General features: G+C 41.1%; 1 protein-coding gene across 2 annotated transcripts; it reads left to right on the top strand.

Annotated features, from left to right (window-relative positions):
- The first annotated feature begins 5,828 nt into the window (after positions 1-5,828).
- LOC132344716 (zinc finger protein 280B-like) lies at positions 5,829-16,901 on the top strand. 2 transcript variants are annotated; one of them, XM_059884361.1, is made up of 2 exons: positions 5,829-5,962; positions 15,106-16,901. In XM_059884361.1, the coding sequence occupies exon 2, from the start codon at positions 15,177-15,179 to the stop codon at positions 16,806-16,808; it is 1,632 nt and encodes a 543-aa protein (XP_059740344.1). In that variant the 5' UTR covers positions 5,829-5,962; positions 15,106-15,176; the 3' UTR covers positions 16,809-16,901. The 2 variants fall into 2 exon arrangements, with proteins under 2 accessions (XP_059740344.1, XP_059740343.1); XM_059884360.1 differs by having other exon boundaries at positions 5,829-6,004.
- The last annotated feature ends 1,985 nt before the right edge of the window (positions 16,902-18,886 follow it).

The raw sequence follows: 18,886 nt of genomic DNA, 5'->3' as shown, positions 1-18,886 counted from the left end.
TGTTCAGTTTCTCAGTCGTGTCTGACTCCCTGTGACCCTATGAACTTCAGTATGCCAGCTTCCCTGTCCATCACCATTTCCCAAAGCTTGCTCAAACTCGTTCCGTTGGGTTGCTGATGCCATCCAACCATCGTGTCCTCTGTCATACCTTCTGCTCCTGCCTTCAATAGTTCCCAGTATCAGGTTTGTTTGTTTGTTTGTTTGTTTTTCCCAATGAGTTGACTCTTCCCATCAGGAGGCCAAAGTATTGGACATTCAGCATCAGTTCTTCCACTGAATATTCAGGGTTGATTTCCCTTAGGATTGACTGGTTGGATCTCCTTGCAGTCCAAGGGACTCTCAAGAGTCTTGTCCAACATCACAGTTCAAAAGTGTCCAGTCTTTGGTGCTCAGGCTTCTTTATGGTCCAACTCTCACATCCATACATGACTACTGGAAGAACCATAGCCTTGACTCCACTGACCTTTGTTGGCAAAGTAATGTCTCTGCTTTTTAATATGCCATCTAGGTTTGTCATAGCTTTTATTCCAAGGAGCAAGCATCTTTTAAATTCGTGGCTGCAGTCACCATCTGCAGTGATTTTGGAGCTCAAGAAAATAAAGTCTGTCACTGATTCTTTGTTTCCTCGTCTATTTGCCATGAAGTGATGAGACCTTTGACTGTGTGGACCACAACAAACTCTGGAAAATTCTTAAAGAGATGGGAATACCAGACCATCTGACATGCCTTTTGAGAAATCTGTATGCAGGTCAAGAAGCAACAGTTAGAACTGGACATGGAACAAGAGACTGGTTCTGAATAGGGAAAGGAGTATGTCAAGATTGTGTACTGTTGCCCTACTTATTTAACTTATATGCAGAGTACATCATTAAAAATGCTGGGCTGGATGAAGCACAATCTGGAATCAAGATTTCTGGGAGAAATAGCGACAACCTCAGACATGCAGATGCTGCCACACTAATAACAGAAAATGAAGATCCTCTTGATGACAGGGAAAGAGGAGAGTGAAAAGGCAGGCTTAAAACTCAATATTCAAAAAATGAACATTGTGACATCTGGTCCCATCACTTCATGGCAAACAAATGGAGAAAAAGTGAAAATAACAGCAGATCTTATTTTCTTGAACTCCAAAATCACTGTGGATGGTGAATGTAACCACAAAATTAAAAGTAGCTAGCTCCTTGGAAGAAAAGCTATGACAAACATAGATAGCATTAAAAAAAAGCAAAGGCATCACTCTGCTGACCAAAGTTGTTATAGTCAAAGCTACAGTGGCTCAGACAGTAAGGAATTCACTTGTAATGTGGGAGACCTGGGTTTGACCATGGGAAGGACATCTCTGTAGTCCAGTAGTAAGACTCAGTGCTCCCCAATTAGGGAGTCCAAATTCATTCCCTGGTCAGGGCATTAGATCCCACATACTGCTGCTAAAAATACTGCATGTGACAGTTAAAAATCCTGCCTCCCACATGCTACAGTGAAGACTGAAGAGTCCTTGTGCTGGAACTAAAACCAAGCACAGCCAAGTAAATGAATAAATATTTGAAAGAAAGAAAGACAAAGATATGAGAATTCCCTGGTGGTTCAGTGGTTAGGACTTGATGCTTTCACTGCCAATGGCCAGGGTTCAACACCCTGGTTATGGAACTAAGATCCCACAGGTTCCATGGCATGGCCAAACAAAACCCTAGAAAGATAAATACGGAGGAAATAACTCCCAAAGTTTGAAAATGAAGCAATATAACTTCACCCAGGCTGAGGATAGATTAAGGATTGCCAGGAACCCAAAGTGCAAAAGTGGCGCCTCTGTAATTCACTACTGCTTCTAAGTCACTTCAGTCGTGTTTGACTCTGTGCAACCCCATAGGTCGCACAGCCCACCAGGTTCCCCCATCCTTGGGAACACTGGAGTGGGTTGCCATTTCCTTCTCCAATGCATGAAAGAGAAAAGTGAAAGTGAAGTCGCTCAGTCATGTCAGATTCTTAGGGATCCCATGGACTGCAGCCTGCCAGGCTCCTCTGAGCATGGGGTTTTCCAGGCAAGAGTACTGGAGTGGGGTGCCATTACCTTCTCCATCTGTAACTCACAAGCTTCTTTAATATTGTGGTTTAGGCTCCTCCTACTCCTGCTTCTGAACCTGAATAACTTACTGGTCCTGAGAGAAATTGTTATGGGAAAAATAAAATACTTAAGCTGAATGATATTGAAAACAGAAAATTTCTGAGATGGAGATAAAGCAGTTTCATGTGTTAATGTGCATTACATTTGAAAAGAAGAAAGGTTGGCAAAACAATGATCTAAGTCAGTGCTATTCCCAGAAGTTTCTGCAGCAATAGAAAACTTTTAAATAATTGTTACATGTATGCCCTAATAAGGACAACAAGCTTTTCACATATATAAATGCGTATGTTTCTCTTCTCTGAGGTTACCTGTTTATATCCTTTATCTGAATTTTCAGATGGAGTGTTCATCTGGTAGGATTTTTTTTTTGGCTTTGCTGTGAGGATTAAGGGATTTAGATCTTCAACCAGGGATGGAATCTCTGCCCCCTGCAGTGGAAGCACAAAGCCCTAACAACCAGATCACTAGGGAATTCTCAATGAATATGTTTTCTATGTCCTTGTCTAATATGCCACTTTGGAGATGTTAAAATGTAGCTAGTGTGACTGAGGTATTAAATCTTTGTGTGTGTTCAGCAGCTTCAGTCCTGTCTGACTCTTTGTGACCTCATCAGTGTAGCCTGCCAGGCTCCTCTCTCCATGGGATTACCCAGGCAATAATATGGGCAGGGGTCGCCATTTCCCTTTCCAGGGGATCTTCCTGAACCTGGGTGTCTTTTACATCTCCTGCATTGGGAGGCAAGTTCTTTACCACTAGCACCACCTGGGAAACCTCTTAAGTCTTTACTTTAATTTAATTAAATTAATTTAAAATGAAAAGATATGGCTAGAAGAACCAGATCTTCCTTATAAATGAGTTTCAATTAATTTGTATACTCAGTAACTTGTGTTTCTCTTAGATATTTTCCTCAAGATGAGAGTCCATGCCCCTCCCCAAGTGTAGGCTGGGTTTAGTGACTTGTTTCTAAAGAACAGAATATGTCAGAGGGAAGGAGATAACTTTATAGCAGAGGAACTAGTGGTAAGTCATATTGATAGTATGAATCCTTGATGGGAAGTGATAAGAAAGATATTTTGCCTTGGAGGTATAGTTCTAAAAATATATAAACCCCAGTGCAACCAGGAGAAACATATCAAACCCATATTGAGAGTCATTGTGCAAAATGCCTGTCCCTGAAGGACTCCTGAGAATTGTCAAAAGTCATGTAAAGCAAGGAAAGTTTAGGAAACTGCTATAGACCAGAGTAAACTAAGGGAGGTATCTGTAGCTTTTGGCTATATATCCTCATGCAGTTCAGTATCCTGTATGGGAATATGAAACTGGAAAAGAACATTTTTGGAAAAGCTGGTAAAATTTGCATAAAACCTGGAACTTAGTTAAAGGTACCCTACTGAAAGATGCTGGAATAATTGTGAGGCTTAATGGAGGTCATTTCACAGATATATATTTTAGACATTGCAAGTATTTTGTCTACATCACACCCTCTTCATTTTGACTTCACTGGAATGGAAATCTAAAGTATGGTACACTTAACTGAATTGAAATCTTCAAATACAAAGGATCAATAATATTTATATTGTGTGATCTGACCATATGCAATCATGAGAAATTGACAAAGAAACATCTTTTAAAATGCCATTCATTTGGAAAATATCACTAACTACATTAATCCATAATATATATCTCCATGGAATTTTCAGGCAAGACTACTGGAGCAGATTGCCATTATTTTCTCCAGGGGAATCTTCCTGACCCAGGATCGAACCCAGGCCTCTTGTGTCTCCTGCATTGGCTGGAAAGTTCTTTCCCAGTTGAGGTACCAGGGAAGCCCATACAATATATAATCTTTGTCTTAAGAAGAGAATATTAGGATATACTTGAAGTGAATGATAATGAACAAACTATGCAGCAAAAATTGTGAGACACAGTTAAAGTTGTATGGAGAAACGATGGAAACAGTGACAGACTTTATTTTCCTGGGGTCCAAAATGATTGTGGGTGGTGACTGCAGCCACAGAATTAAAAGATATTTGCTCCTTGGAAGAAAAGCTATGACAAACCTGGACAGCATATTAAAACACAGAGACATTACTTTGCTGACAAAGTCCATCTGGTCACAGCTATGGTTTTTCCAGCAGTCATGTATGGATGTGACAGTTGGATCATAAAGAAGGCTGAGTGCCAAAGAATTGATGCTCTTGATCTGTGGTGTTGGCGAAGACTCTTGAGAGTCCCTTGGACAGCAAGATTCAGCAGTCAATCGTAAAGGAAATCAACTCTGAATATTCACTGGAAGGACTGATGCTGAAGCTGAAGATCCAATAGTTTGGCCACCTGATGTGAAAAGCCAACTCATTGGAAAAGACCTTGATGCTGGGAAAGACTGAGGGCAGGAAGAAGTGGGCAGCAAAGGATGAGATGGTTGGATAGTATCACCAACTAAATGGACACGAGTCTGAGCAAACTCCAGGAGATAGTGAAGGACAGCGAAGCCTGGTGTGCTGCGTGCAGTGCATGGGGTTGCAAAGAGTCCTACATGATTGACAGACTGAACAACAACAACAACAAATTAAAGTAAACTTATAGCATTACATATAAGAGAAATAAGAGTTACAAATAACTATCTCAAAAAGTTGTAAAGATGCGCAACAGAACAAACTTATAGCGATAAGAAGGAATGCAATTAATAAAGAATGAAAAATGAATATAATAGAGAAGAAAATATTGTAACAAAACCAAGACTTTATTCCCCCATATGACTACTAGGAGACTTCCAGCAGAACAGAGCATTTTAAAAAGACTCTGTAAAGGGCCCAAAAAGAACTATTTTAGGCTTTGCGAATATGATCTTTGACGATTGATCAAGTTTTCAGTCATAGACAATAACCAAAGGAACTGGCAAGTCCCTGTTTCAACTTTAAGGACACCAAAAATTGAACTTCACACAATTTTCACGTCAGAAAATAATATGCTTTTCGGTTTTCCTCAGCCATTAAAAAGTGTAGGCTCTAAAATTAAAAAAAAAAGAAAAAGAAGTAAAGCTCATTCTCAGCTCACTAGGCTGCTGCTAAGTCGCTTCAGTCCCGTCTGACTCTGTGCGACCCCATAGACAGCAGCCCACTAGGCTCCTCTGTCCCTGGGATTCTCCAGGCAGGAATACTGGAGTGGGTTGCCCTTCCCTTCTCCAATGCATGAAAGTGAAAAGTGAAAGTGAAATTGCTCAGTCGTGCCCGACTCTTAGCGACCGCATGCGCTGCAGCCTACCAGGCTCCTCCGTCCATGGGATTTTCCAGGCAAGAGTACTGGAGTGGGTTGCCGTTGTCTTCTCGGCTCAGCTCACTCTAGCTGTGCAAAATCGGGGGCAGGCTGCCCTGCATTGAGCAAAATGGAATTCCAAGAGAAGGGGCTTCAAGATCCAGGTGTACGGTCAAGTTTCTTAAGCAAGGGGCAGGTCACCCCTGAGGGCTGTGAGTGCTAGACACCATCATTGAAGTCCCCTGGTAGACTCGGAGGTCGTTCTCAGCCCTGTGCCCTGGCGACTGTGCAATCTATTTTCTTTTTTCCCCTTTGGTGAGCTGCGCAATCTTGACAGACCCAAGACACTTCAGATTCAGGTTTAGCCTGACTACGCCCCCAGCAGTTGCCTCCAGAGGGGGCCACCGCGCGCGCATGCGCGGAACTCGGCCTAGCGGCCAATCCGATTGCAGGCGTCAACACCTGGCAACCAATCGTCCTTGGCAGCGGACACGCCGGCAGTTGAAGCGGCGTCCCAGGCCTGAGGAGGCATTGTTCCCTCGGGCCTGCCTCCTCAGACTTAACCCAGGGACTGTTTTGGTGCAGGTGAGCTGCCGGCAGTTCTGGCATCGCCGCCCACGGGGACCGGTAAGGACTGGGGCCTGGTGCGGTCAAAGCGGTGCCAGAGTGCCCAGGGAAGGGTTTCTCAGATCCCCAATCTGGCGGGGCCTTGCTCGGCGGGACGGCCTCTGAGGGCCAAGGGAGCTTGAGGCCGGGCCTACAGGCCCCAGGCCCCTTTCGCCCTCTCCCCTCTCTAGTCTGGGTGGGAGCAGCTCTCCAGCAGCCTTCCTGTCCTAGGGGTGGGACAAGCCAGCTCGCGGAAAGGGCCTGTCATGCCCCCAGCCCCCCGCCCCTCCCAGGTCTCCTGTGGAACTTAATATATTTAAACACACACACATATACAAATCTTCACGCGGGTTTATGACTCGGGCCCAACCCGGTTCTGCAACCAGACACAGTCAGGCGGGCACAGCAAAAAAAAAAAAAAAAAATCAATCTAGTGGCCTCTCCACTGCCGCGGCGCTTTGGTCGTTTTCCTGTTTGCTCTGCCTCTCCTCGGACTCCAGGGCTGCCCCTGTCCCTGGGGGCCCCGAGATTCAGGCCTTTGGTTCGGAAAGGTGGCAGATGAGGTATTTGTTTGTTTGTTTGTTTGTTACTGAGAGAAGGGAGGTGGGAGGAAGAAGCTCAGGGAAGAGGAGTTCAATCACTTGCTCTGGTTGAGTGTGAGACACCTGGTCAGCATCTGTAGGGTAGGACCAGGTAGGGCCTGGGGGATAGAATGTTTCAGGAAGAGGTGACTCACCCTGACCTTTCCCTCTGCCCGACCCCAGGATGTGACCTTCTCCTGCCTGGGAAGGGCACTCAGGTTTTCAATGTGCCCCTGAGGTAAGGTGACAGACATTTTAACAATAAGGAACAAAGTTGTGTCTTTCTTGCCTTCCGTTTTTCTCCTTTCATTCATGGGCTGACATGTTGCTGTGGAGAGAGAGTTCTCCTGGGGATTAGCTGACCCTGATTGCGGGTGGTGACTTCAGGGCAATCATGGTTTCAGGTCACTCTGAAGCTCTCTGAGTTGAAACATTAAAAGCAGGCCGGGAGGCTACTGGCTTGCTTTCTCCTGCATTCTTGAAAGAAAAAAAAATGTAAGAGCACCATGGGTTTTAAGCTGTGTAGAGCTGACTCCTACCACTTGGTGAGGCTAAAATGGGGCAATGCACACATCCTAAGGTTTTAGCTACAAAAGCAAAGTAATGAAGGTATGGGGATTCCCTTGTGGCCTGGAGATTAGGATTCTTGGCTTTCACTGCAGTGGTCTGGATTTAACTTCTGGTCAGGGAACTGGGACCCCACAAGCCAAGCAGCACGGCCAAATGAATAAAGTGGTTCATTCAAAGAAAATGTGTTGTGATTTAACATGTTTACATGGGATTACTTGCTCATTTTTGCACCTGTAAGAGCTTTATTTCATTAAGTAATTGAACTCCACTGGATGGGGTGGGGGAGCATCTGAGTTCATTTCATGCCAGTAAACAAGATGATAGGTAGCTTTATGCCCAGCAACTTGTGCCTACAGCTCTGTTGCATAGTTATCTATTGCTAGTACAGCTTTGAACTTGACAGCATGTTTGGTTTTGGTCACAACATGTGGCTTCATAGGATATTAGTTCCCCAACCAGGGATCGAACACAGGATCCTGGCAGTGAGAGGGCTGAGTCCTAATCAAACCACTGGACTGCCAGGCAACTCCTATTTTTAGGTGTTTTGGTTTGTTTTGTGTTTTTTAAGTTTTACCATATTTATAGGAGAACTCTTCTGTGTGTAAGTATGATGTGAATGATATTATACCTCGAACTGTTTGTGTTGTACATATTATCTCAAAATTGAATAGTTTGAAAAAACTTACACTTGATATCTATTGGTCTAGAATCCAGTTGGGTAGTTTAGCCTCAGGGTCCCTCCTGAGGTGGTAGTCAAGCTTTTATCTGGTTTGGCAACCTCTGAAAACTTGGCTTATTGAATGTAAGTTCTCTCACTTGGCTGTACTCATGAGGCCTCAGTTCCTCCTTCTGTGGGCCTCTCCAAGGGGCTGCTCGTGTGGAGGCTGCTGTCTTTTCCCAGAATGAGTGATTCAGGAAAGAACTTGCACCCATGATAAAGTGCAGTCTTTTTTCAGACGTTACACATCTTCACTTCTGTATTTGCTTAGTCTCACAGGTCAACCCTGTGATAGTTTGAGAGAGAACTACATAGGGGTGGGAATATCAGGACATGTGATTCACAGGGTCATCTTGAAGGCTGGTGACCATACCCATTAATCCACCATGACAGCCTTTCTGCATATGATCTCAGTCTTGTTACTGTGAGCAAATTATTTGGCTTGTGTTCACTTCTTGTGTGCTGCTGCCTCTGCTGCTAAGTCACTTCAGTCATGTCTGACTCTGTGCAGTCCCATAGACAGCAGCCCACCAGGGTCCCCCAGCCCTGGGATTCTCCAGGCAAGAACACTGGAGTGGGTTGGCATTTCCTTCTCCAATTACTGAGAGTGAAAAGTGAAAGTGAAGTCTCTTAGCCCTGTCTGACTCTTCGAAAACCCCAGGCAGGACACTGGCCTACCAGGCTCCTCCGTCCATGGGATTTTCCAGGCAAGAGTACTGGTGTGGGTTGCCATTTTCTACTTAATTCTTGTTTATTCAGTGATATTCTAGCAAGTCTCTTCTTTGTCCTGGATTAAGTTTTCTGTTTCTCTGGACGGTTCCCATCAGCAAACAGACTGACTATAATGTCACCTCTCATTAAAAATTTGTCTTTTGTGACACATCCTGCTTCTGCTTTTTTTTATTTTATGTTTTCCTATTATGGACTTCTGCAGAGTTGTTTGTAGAATTTTTTATCTCCATTTCTCTCATTTTCCTTTAAATCCACTCTTGTCAAGGTCACCAGTGAATTCCAAATGTTTAACTCAGTGGTCAATTTTTATTTTTTTTATTTTTAAAAAAATTTATTATTATTATTATTATTTTAAATTTACAATATTGTATTGGTTTTGCCATATCAACATGAACCCGTCATGGGTGTACACGTATTCCCCATCCTGAACCCTCCTCCCACCTCCCACCCCATACCATTCCTCTGGGTCATCCCAGTGCAGCAGCCCCAAGCCTCCTGTATCCTGCATTCAACCTGGACTGGTGATTCATTTCGAATATGATATTATACATGTTTTAATGCCATTCTCCCAAATCATTCTCCCCTCCCTCTCCCACACAGTCCAAAACACTATACATCTGTGTCTCTTTTGCTGTCTTGCATACAGTGTTGTTGTTACATCATTCTAAATTCCATATATATGTGTTAGTATACTGTATTGGTGTTTTTCTTTCTGGCTTACTTCAGTCTTTATAATAGGCTCCAGTTTAATTCACCTCATTAGAACTGATTCAAATGTATTCTTTTAAATGGCTGAGTAATACTCCATTGTTTATACGTACCATGGCTTTCTGATTCATTCATCTGCTGATGGTCATCTAGGCTGCTTCCATGTCCTGGCTATTAGAAACAGTGCTGCGATGAACATTGGGGTACACATGTCTCTTTCAATTCTGGTTTCCTCAGTGTGTGTGCCCAGCAGTGGGATCACTGGGTTGTATGGCAGTTCTATTTCCAGGTTTTTTTTTTCTTATTTTTTTTAAGGAATCTCCACACTGTTCTCCATAGTGGCTGTATTAATTTGCATTCCCATCAATAGTGTAGGAGGGTTCCCTTTTCTCCACACCCTCTCCAGCATGTATTGCTTGTAGAGTTTTGAATTGCAGTCATTCTGACTGGCATAACATGGTACCTCATTGTGGATTTTGATTTGCATTTCTCTGATAATGAGTGATTGTTGAGCATTTTTTCATGTGTTTGTTAGCCATCTGTATGTCTTCTTTGGAGAAATGTATATTTAGTTCTTTGGCCCATTTTTTGATTGGGTTGTTTATTTTTCTGGAATTGAGCTGCAGGAGTTGCTTGTATATTTTTGAGATTAGCTGTTTTTCAGTTGCTACATTTGCTATTATTTTCTCCCATTCTGAAGCCTGTCTTTTTACCTTCCTAATAGTTCCTTTGTGGTGCAGAAGCTTTTACGTTTAATTAGGTCCCATTTGTTTATTTTTGCTGTTATTTCCAATACTCTAGGAGGTGAGTCATAGAGGATCCTGCTGTGATGTATGTCGGAGAGTGTTTTGCCTATGTTCTCCTCTAGGAGTTTTATAATTTCTGGTCTTATGTTTAGATCTTTAATCCATTTTGAGTTTATTTTTGTGTATGGTGTTAAAAAGTGTTCTGCTACTGCTGCTAAGTCACTTCAGTCGTGTCCGACTCTGTGCGACCCCATAGACGGCAGCCCACCAAGCTCCACAGGCCCTGGGATTCTCCAGGCAAGAACACTGGAGTTGGTTGCCATTTTCTTCTCCAGTGCATGAAAGTGAAAAGTGAAAGTGAAATCACTCAGTCATGGCTGACCCTTAGCGACCCCATGAACTGCAGCCTTCCAGGCTCCTCTGTCCATGGTATTTTCCAGGCAAGAGTACTGGAGTCAGGTGCCATTGCCTTCTCCAAAAAGTGTTCTGCTTTCATTCTTTTACAAGTGATTGACAAGTTTTCCAGCACCACTTGTTAAAGAGATCGTCTTTTCTCCATTGTATATTCTTGCCTCCTTTGTCAAAGATAAGGTGTCCATAGGTGTGTGGGTTTACCTCTGGGCTTTCTGTGTTTTTTTCCATTGATCTATATTTCTGTCTCTGTGCCAGTACCATATTGTCTTGATGATTGTGGCTTTGTAGTAGAGCCTGAGGTTGTTATTTTATTTAATTTATTGGCAGCCTTTATTAGAGCAGTTCATTTCCTCCTCCCTGGAAGAAAAAAATGTTTCATTTGGATTATAGAATGCTTGTCTTTCCTGCTTCTCTTCTATGTAAAGTTCTTCCAGATACAATGTGTGACCTTTGTGTCTGGCTTTATTCAGATGCCATGTTTTCTTTTCAAATATTTATTTATCTAGCTATGTGGCATGTGGGATCTTAGTTCCTAGCCCAGGGATGGAACCTGTGCAGAGTCTTAAACACTGGATCTCCAGGAAAGTCCCCTAGTTTGTGTATTTTCAAGATTCATCCATTTCTTGGCTGTATAGCAGCACATTTTTTTTTTTTATGGCTGAATATGGTATATCAATATGGTATGTGGCTTACCTGTAGTCCATTGTGAGCATATACCACCATTTATTTATCCATTCATCAACTAATGGATAATATTTGGATGGTGTATTCTTTGTGGCTATTGTGAATAATGTTGCTGTGAACACTGTTTTTGCATGGACTCAACATTTTCATTTTTTATGGATATATAAAAAAGAGTGAAATTTCTGGATCATATGGCTACTCTATATTAATTTTTGAGGTACTGACAAACCACTTTTCCAAAGTGATTGTACTATTTTACAGCAATTACATCAACAATATATGAAGATTCCTTTTCTCCACATCCTCTGCAGCACTTGTTATTATTCCTGTTTTTGATTACAGCCAACCTAATGGTAGGAGAAGGCAATGGCATCCCACTCCAGTACTCTTGCCTGGAAAATCCCATGGATGAAGTAGCCTGGTGGGCTACAGTCCATGGGGTCACTAAGAGTCAGACACGGCTGAGCGACTTCACTTTCACTTTTCACTTTCATGCATCGGAGAAGGAAATGACAACCCACTCAAGTGTTCTTACCTGGAGAATCCCAGGGACAGGGGAGCCTGGTGAGCTGCCGTCTATGGGGTCGCACAGAGTCAGACAGGACTGAAGCGACTTAGCAGCAGCAGCAACCTAATAGGTGTGAAGTAGTATCTCACTGAGACTGATTTACATTTTGTTACGGGCTTCCTTGGTGGCTCAGAAGGTAAGATGTCTGCCTGCAATGCAGGAGACCTGGGTTCGATTCCTGGGTTGGGAAGATCCTCTGGAGAAGGAAATGCAATCCACTCCAGCATTCTTGCCTGGAAAATCCCATGGATGGAGGAGCGTTATAGGCTACCATCCATGGGGTCGCAAAGAGTCGGACATGACTGAGTGACTTCACTTTCTTTCACTTTCAATCATGTTAAGCAGTATTTTTTGTGATTGTTGGCCATTTGCATATCATATTTGGTGAAAAGTCCATTCAAATTATTTTCCTGGTTGTTAGATTTTTTTTTAATTGTTGTAAAAATACCAAATATCTAACTTAAATTTTTACCAGTTTAACCATTTTTACGTGCTAAGTATTTCACACAATTTCATCAGCCTTTTTGGAGAAAGAAATGGCAGCCCACTCCAGTATTCTTGCCTGGAGAATCCCATCGACAAAGGAGCCTGGTGGGCTACAGTCCATGGGGACACAATGAGTCATACACGACTGAGCAACTCACACAAGTACACACACACACACACACACACACACACACACACACAGAGTCACAGTGTTGTTTTGTTGTTGTTGTTGTCATTTTTTTAGCTGTTCTATGCAGCTTAAATGACAGTTTCCTGGTTGAGAATCATACCCAGGCCCCTAATAGGAAAGTTTGGAGTCCTAACCTCTGAAATATCATGGAATTCCTTATCACATTGCTATGAAATAGATCTCTACACCTTTTCATCTTGCAAAATTGAAACTCTGTACCCATCACCTGTCCCATTAAACAACAACTCCTCTTTTCTTCCCTGTTTCCATGGACCCTGGACTCCATCATTCCACTTTGTTCCTTTCTATTGCTTGACTATATTAGATATTTCGTATAAGTGGAAACATACACTTTTGTCTTTTTTATGACTGGCTTATTTCCTTTGGCTTGATGTCTTAAGTGATCATGAAGTTGTAGCTTGGGGCAGAATTTCCTTTATATGGCTTAATAATATTCCATTATATGTATGTATCACATTTGATAGATGTTTAGATGCTTCCACCTCTTAGTTGTTGTGATTAGTGCTGCTTTGAGTATGGCTATGCAAATATCTCAAGACCCCATGTTAACTTCTTTTGAATTTATATTCAGAAGTGGAATTGATGAATCATGTGGTAGTTCTATTTTTAATTTTTTGAGGAGGCTTTAGACTGTTTTCTGTAGCAGTTGCACCATTTTAAAATCTATCCATAACACACAAGGTCCAGTTTCTGTACATACTTGCCAAGAGTTTTCCTTTCCTTTCCTTCCTTTTACCTTTCCTTTCCTTCATATGTAAACACACACACATGCACGAACAATTTTTTTCATATCCTTTCCCATTACTGTTTATCACAAATTATGAATATAGTTCCTTGTGCTACACAGTAGGATCTTTTTTTATCTATTCTATATATTAACATTATAGTTTGTATCTGCTAGTCACCAGATCCCAATCTATGCCTCCCCCACCCTTCCTCTCTTGGTAATCACATAGTCTGCTCACTATGTCTGTGAGTCTGTTTCTGTTTCACAGATAAGTTCATTTGTGTTATAGTTTATAGTCCACATGTAAGTGATACCATATGATATTTGTCTTTCTCTTTCTGACATCCTAAGTATTCTTTTTAATGCTAATGTAGAGTCAAGTGTTTACTTGACTTCATTTTCAGAACATTTGTTGCTACTGTATAGAAATGTGATTGACTTTTAAAATATTTATCTTATATTCTTCAAGCTTTTTATTAATTCTAATACCTGTGGTTTCTTTGGGATTTTCTATATATAAAAGTATGGTATCTCCAATATACTTTGACTTTTTCCTTTCCATTCTGAAGGCTGTTTTTTTGTTTGTTTGTTTGTTTGTTTTAAGCAACAACAACAATTCCTTTTTCTTACCTGATTGCTCTGGTTATAGAACTGCCAGTATAATATTGAACCAAAGTGTGGAATAGACTTCCTTATGTTGTTCCCAATCTTATAGGGAAAGCTTTCAGTGTTTCATTATTAAGTATGATTTAGCTGTGGGTCGTTTACAGGTACCCTTTGAGAACGTTCTCTTCTGTTTTTAGTTATTAAGTGGTTTACTTTAACCCCTATTATGAAAAGGTGCTAGATTCAGGGAAATGCTTTTTCTGCAGGCAGATGTGTTTTTTGTCCTTTATTGTGTTAAAATGGCATAATGTCGATTGACTTTCATATAATGAACCAACTTTGCATACCTCCATAAATCCCACGTGATCATGGTATATAATCTTTTTTATATGTTGTTAGGTTTTGTTTGCAAGTATTTTGTTGAGGACTCTTGCATCTGTATTCATACAGAATATCCGTTGTGTGTGTGTGTGTGTGTGTGTGTGTGTGTGTGTGTGTGTGTTTGATGTCTCTGTCTGATATTGGTATTAGTGAAATACTGTCATGACTTTGCCTGATATGTGGGGAAGAGAAATGTGGAATGAAGGATGAAGCATTGTTGGATTTAAGTTTAGTCAGGATTAGAGGGAGAAATTTAGGATGTATAAGTGTGGCTTTGGGGGTGAGATTATCAAGAGAGTTCATTCTCAATTTTCTAGGCCTGTGTTAAGTGCTTGACATTGAATTATGCTGTTTGTTAACTGTGTATAGATACTTTATATTTGAATTTGCTACCTATTTTCTGTATTAACATTTATGAAATTAGTATGTGTGAATCAGTTGTAATGTGCATTTAAGATAACTTTTTTTCCAATTTTACTACAAAACAAGATGCCATTAAATAGCTGACGCTTTTTAAAAAGAGCTTAACCTTAAGTCTAAGAAATAAGCATGTTTGTCTTTAAGGTGCGGAAACACATTTAAAAGTTATAAATTTGCCCAAAAAGATGCAGCTGGTGTGTGATTAACTTAGAATTCCAGCTTAATCTTCTTTGACTCCAAAGTCCATGTTTCTAAACACTGTACAATAGTGCAGTTGTAAAAATACTCGTGCTTTACATGTGATTTCTCCTAATGATCAGTGGTGGTATTCTGTTTTTTCTTTCTTTTTTTTTTTTAATTAGAAGAGATTAAAATCAACATGGAACAAAGCTATTATTCTTGAGTTATGTAGACTTGTAGTCATAGGTTATTCATCTTTCATTTAGTCTCTTTGATGCTCAGTATCTTTATTTGTAAGATAAGGGTGTTTATAACTACCATAGAGTTTTGGAGATAACCAAATAGCACATTTTTCTGTACTTAACTAATATGTAGTATATTTATACCTAGGTGGCAGTTTATTTAAAGGAAGCACTGGGACTTGTGGTCACACCCTCCAAGAACAAAAAAGTATTTAAAATATGGAACCACCATGGATGTCATGTGAAGAAGAACAAGAGCCAGAACCACAGAAAAGCGAGGGAGAAACCAAACTAGTAAATGATGAAGATGCTGAACTCATCTTGGTTGGAGTGGAACATGTACATGAGGATGATGATGTGATCTTTGTTGGGATGACCTCAAATTCAAAACCAGTCATTTCAAACATACTGAACAGAGTTACCCCAGGTTCTTGTTCAAGGAGAAATAGGTATGGTCACTTCAGGAAAGATAATGCTCAGAAATTACAGCCTGTTAGTCATGTGACTCCTACATCAGAAGCAAAGACTGTCTTGCCACTTTCTGTCTCTGAATCAAGATCAACAGATAGTCCTATTATTATTGAGCCTTTGTCCAAAGCGGATTCTAAAAATATTTCACCACAAATAATGCCTAATAGCTTTTCAGAGTTATGTTCTCCTTTGATTACCTTCACAAGTTCATTGCAGCATCCAGTAGAAACAGCAGTTTCTGCAGGAGATATGGATAAAAGTCCTCGTGTATCAAAGCGACTTTCCACTTCTGAAACAAATAGCACAAGTCCCAAAAGGCCTACACTCAGTGATGGAGTTATAGGAGAACATTCTTTAGCTTTGTCCCTTTCAGGTACTTTTCATACAGTGACTACTCAGCAAAGCACACCAGACAGTGTTCATAACTCATTAAGCCATGTTCAGAGTGGAGAACCTTGTCCAACAGCTTTTCCAAAGGACAATGTTCATTGCAAGCCTGTAAGTCCTGTAGGGGGAAATGTATTGACAAAAACTGACTTTCCAAGTGTATCAAGTCAAAATAAGTTTGCTGATCCCACAGAAGGCAATCTGATTGTGTTACTTCGTGACTTCTACTATGGACAGCATATAGGAGATGGGCAGCCAGAACCAAAAACTCACACAGCCTTTAAATGCCACAGCTGCTTAAAGGTTCTAAAAAATGTTGAGTTTATGAATCACATGAAGCACCATTTGGAACTTGAGAGGCTGAGAGGTGACAGCTGGAAATACCACACCACCTGCCAGCACTGCCACCGCCAGTTTCCTACGCCCTTCCAGCTGCAGTGTCATATTGAAAGTGTCCACACTTCCCAGGAGCCCTGCACAGTCTGTAAAATCTGTGAATTGTCCTTTGAGGCAGATCAGATTCTCTTACAGCACATGAAAGATAATCATAAGCCTGGTGAAATGCCCTATGTATGCCAGGTTTGCAGTTACAGATCATCATTCTTTGCAGATGTGGATGCACATTTCAGAGCATACCATGGTAACACTAAGAATTTACTTTGCCCCTTTTGTCTCCAAATTTTTAAAACTGAAGCACTATACATATGTCATTATAAACAGCACTGGGCAAAGCGTTTTCACCAGTGTTCCAAATGTCGGCTACAATTTTTAACTTGTAAAGAGAAAAGGGAGCACAAGACCCAGTGTCATCAAATGTTTAAGAAGCCTAAGCAGCTAGAAGGATTACCTCCTGAAACAAAAGTTGTTATTCAGGTATCACTGGAACCCCTTCAACCAGGATTGGTGGAAGTAGCATCCATTACTGTGAACGCATCTGATTCTGAACCATCACCCCCCAAATCTAAAAGTAGGAGGTCAAAAAAACCCGGTTAAGTCTACTTTAAGTAAGTCTGAAGCAAGTATTTCAAAGTTATAAACTCCATTAAAAACAAAAAATTCAACTATAGCATTATTCAATAATAAATACAGAGAAACCAATGCGTAATTTATGTGTTTTTGTTTTAAATACATGAAGTATAGTTTTGTTTGAATATTGAGATGTTATTTAAAAATATATTACCTGTTTTTCATACAGTTGTCTTAGCACTAAAAAGTATGTGTGTGTGTGTGTGTGTGAGAGAGAGAGAGAACGAGAGAGGTGGCGAAAGGAAAAGTAACAGCCTATTTTGGTATTTCATGTTATTTGTAAGTTTGAAAGCTCTGCTATACGTATAATCTGTAGAGTGTTTTAGCAACGTAATTTTCAACTGTTTTCATGCCTTGACTATCTCAATATTAACTATATAGACAGATTGGAATGGCTTTGTTATTGTATGTTCCCTTGTGCTGCTGAACTCTCCGAAGTGCCTCTGTTGTGCTGATCTAAGATAACCTGGCTCCAAAAGCCTGGTGTGGAGAAGTTGATGGAGAAGCTATGATGTGAGTTGGGACCAGACATGGGATTTAGTCAGTGGAGAGCTGTGGCTTCTTGTCCCATTGGAGGAAGAGGTATGCATTCCCTCCAGGCATGGAGCCAAGGCAGAAGGAACACTGTCTCAGAGTGTCTTTACCTAGCCCAGGGACATCTCAAGGAAGCCAACCATTTAAATGCCTGTGTTTGGTGAGAGGCCCCTGCAAGCATCAAGCAGGCCCTGTGTTATCATTGACTGCAGTTGGGGAAGCAGAGATAGTTAAGAGAATGGGACCTGGTGCCTGTGGACCTCCTGTTGAGTGATCAAAAGGGGAATTGGATTCATTCCATCCCCTTTCCCATTTGGCTAGCCTTTAGTCACAGTGAAGTAGCCATATCTGTCTCAGTCACAAAAGTAAAGCAAGTTAAGATTCCCAAGTAAAAAAGCCTTGACATCCAGTTTGATTTGTACTGGACCCATAGTTTTAACTGAAAAGGATCAAACACAGGGAATCGGTTCAGTTTATGAATTGGGCTAAATTTAGTTCTCTTACCCTTAAGCTACAATGGAGTTGTGTGAGAATAGTAAATGTAGTGGATACAGAGGGTCCAGGGTGATTAAACCCTCTATAGAACTTTTCCTTACCTTTTCCAGTTACATGTATCTTACCCTAGTTGAACATGTGAAGATTTCAGTTTTGTATCTTATCTTGCCTTGAACACGAATGTATTGCAGTTAACAGCTAATTCTTTGTGTGGGTAATTTCCCATTTTATCAAACTAATACTGATTTTCAGTCTTACTTGACACCGTCTGATGTGCAGGAATTGTCTCATTTATTTGTGTAATTATCACGTCATAGAATTATTATCCTTCCTCTACTCTATCCAGCTATCTAGTCTGTGATTATACTTGTGGAAACCTTTTTTCTTGCGGTCTCCAAGAGCTCTTTCACAGACCTGCAGGGTACCCTCTAAATATTGGTTCCTGAACATCAGCACACTTGGCTTCCTCTGTGTGTTCCTGGAGTTGAGTCTCCTCCTGGAGTTGAATGCCATACTTTCTCCACTTCTGGCACAGTTACCTAGCAATCTCTGTGCACCATTCAAGGAAACTGGGATCCTGGCTGTATACCTATGCCAGGAGAAATCTCTCCATTTCCTCTTCCTTTCTCCTCCTCTTTGTCTCTCCCCACTATTTTTCCCCCTCCACAATTTATTTAAACGCTCTAAGCTTTCACAGAACCCTGGAAAGTGGTAATCACCAAGGTATTAGCATCCATCTCAGAACGGAAGAGGAAGGACTACAGATGACTAAGCTAGAGTAAGCCTATTGTCTCCATTTTAGGTAATTTCTTGAGTGTAAATTCAAATACAAGTAGATTGTATTTATTTATTCAATGCTTGATTGATTGGTTTGCACTTTGAATATATTACTAGGCCTTTCCAGTTAATTTTCTTGGGCCAAAGCACTTTGCAAAGTGTCAGCTTAAACCACTTTTAGGTGTATAAAGTGTGTGTGTGTGTGTGTGTGTGTGTGTGTCCTGGTCTCAGGTGAAAAC

Source organism: Bos taurus, chromosome Y (genome assembly GCF_002263795.3).
Source record: "Bos taurus isolate L1 Dominette 01449 registration number 42190680 breed Hereford chromosome Y, ARS-UCD2.0, whole genome shotgun sequence".
Classification (NCBI taxonomy): Eukaryota; Metazoa; Chordata; class Mammalia; order Artiodactyla; family Bovidae; genus Bos; species Bos taurus.
The sequence above is the reverse complement of the archived record's forward strand: the minus strand, read 5'-3'. Positions and strand labels throughout refer to the sequence as shown.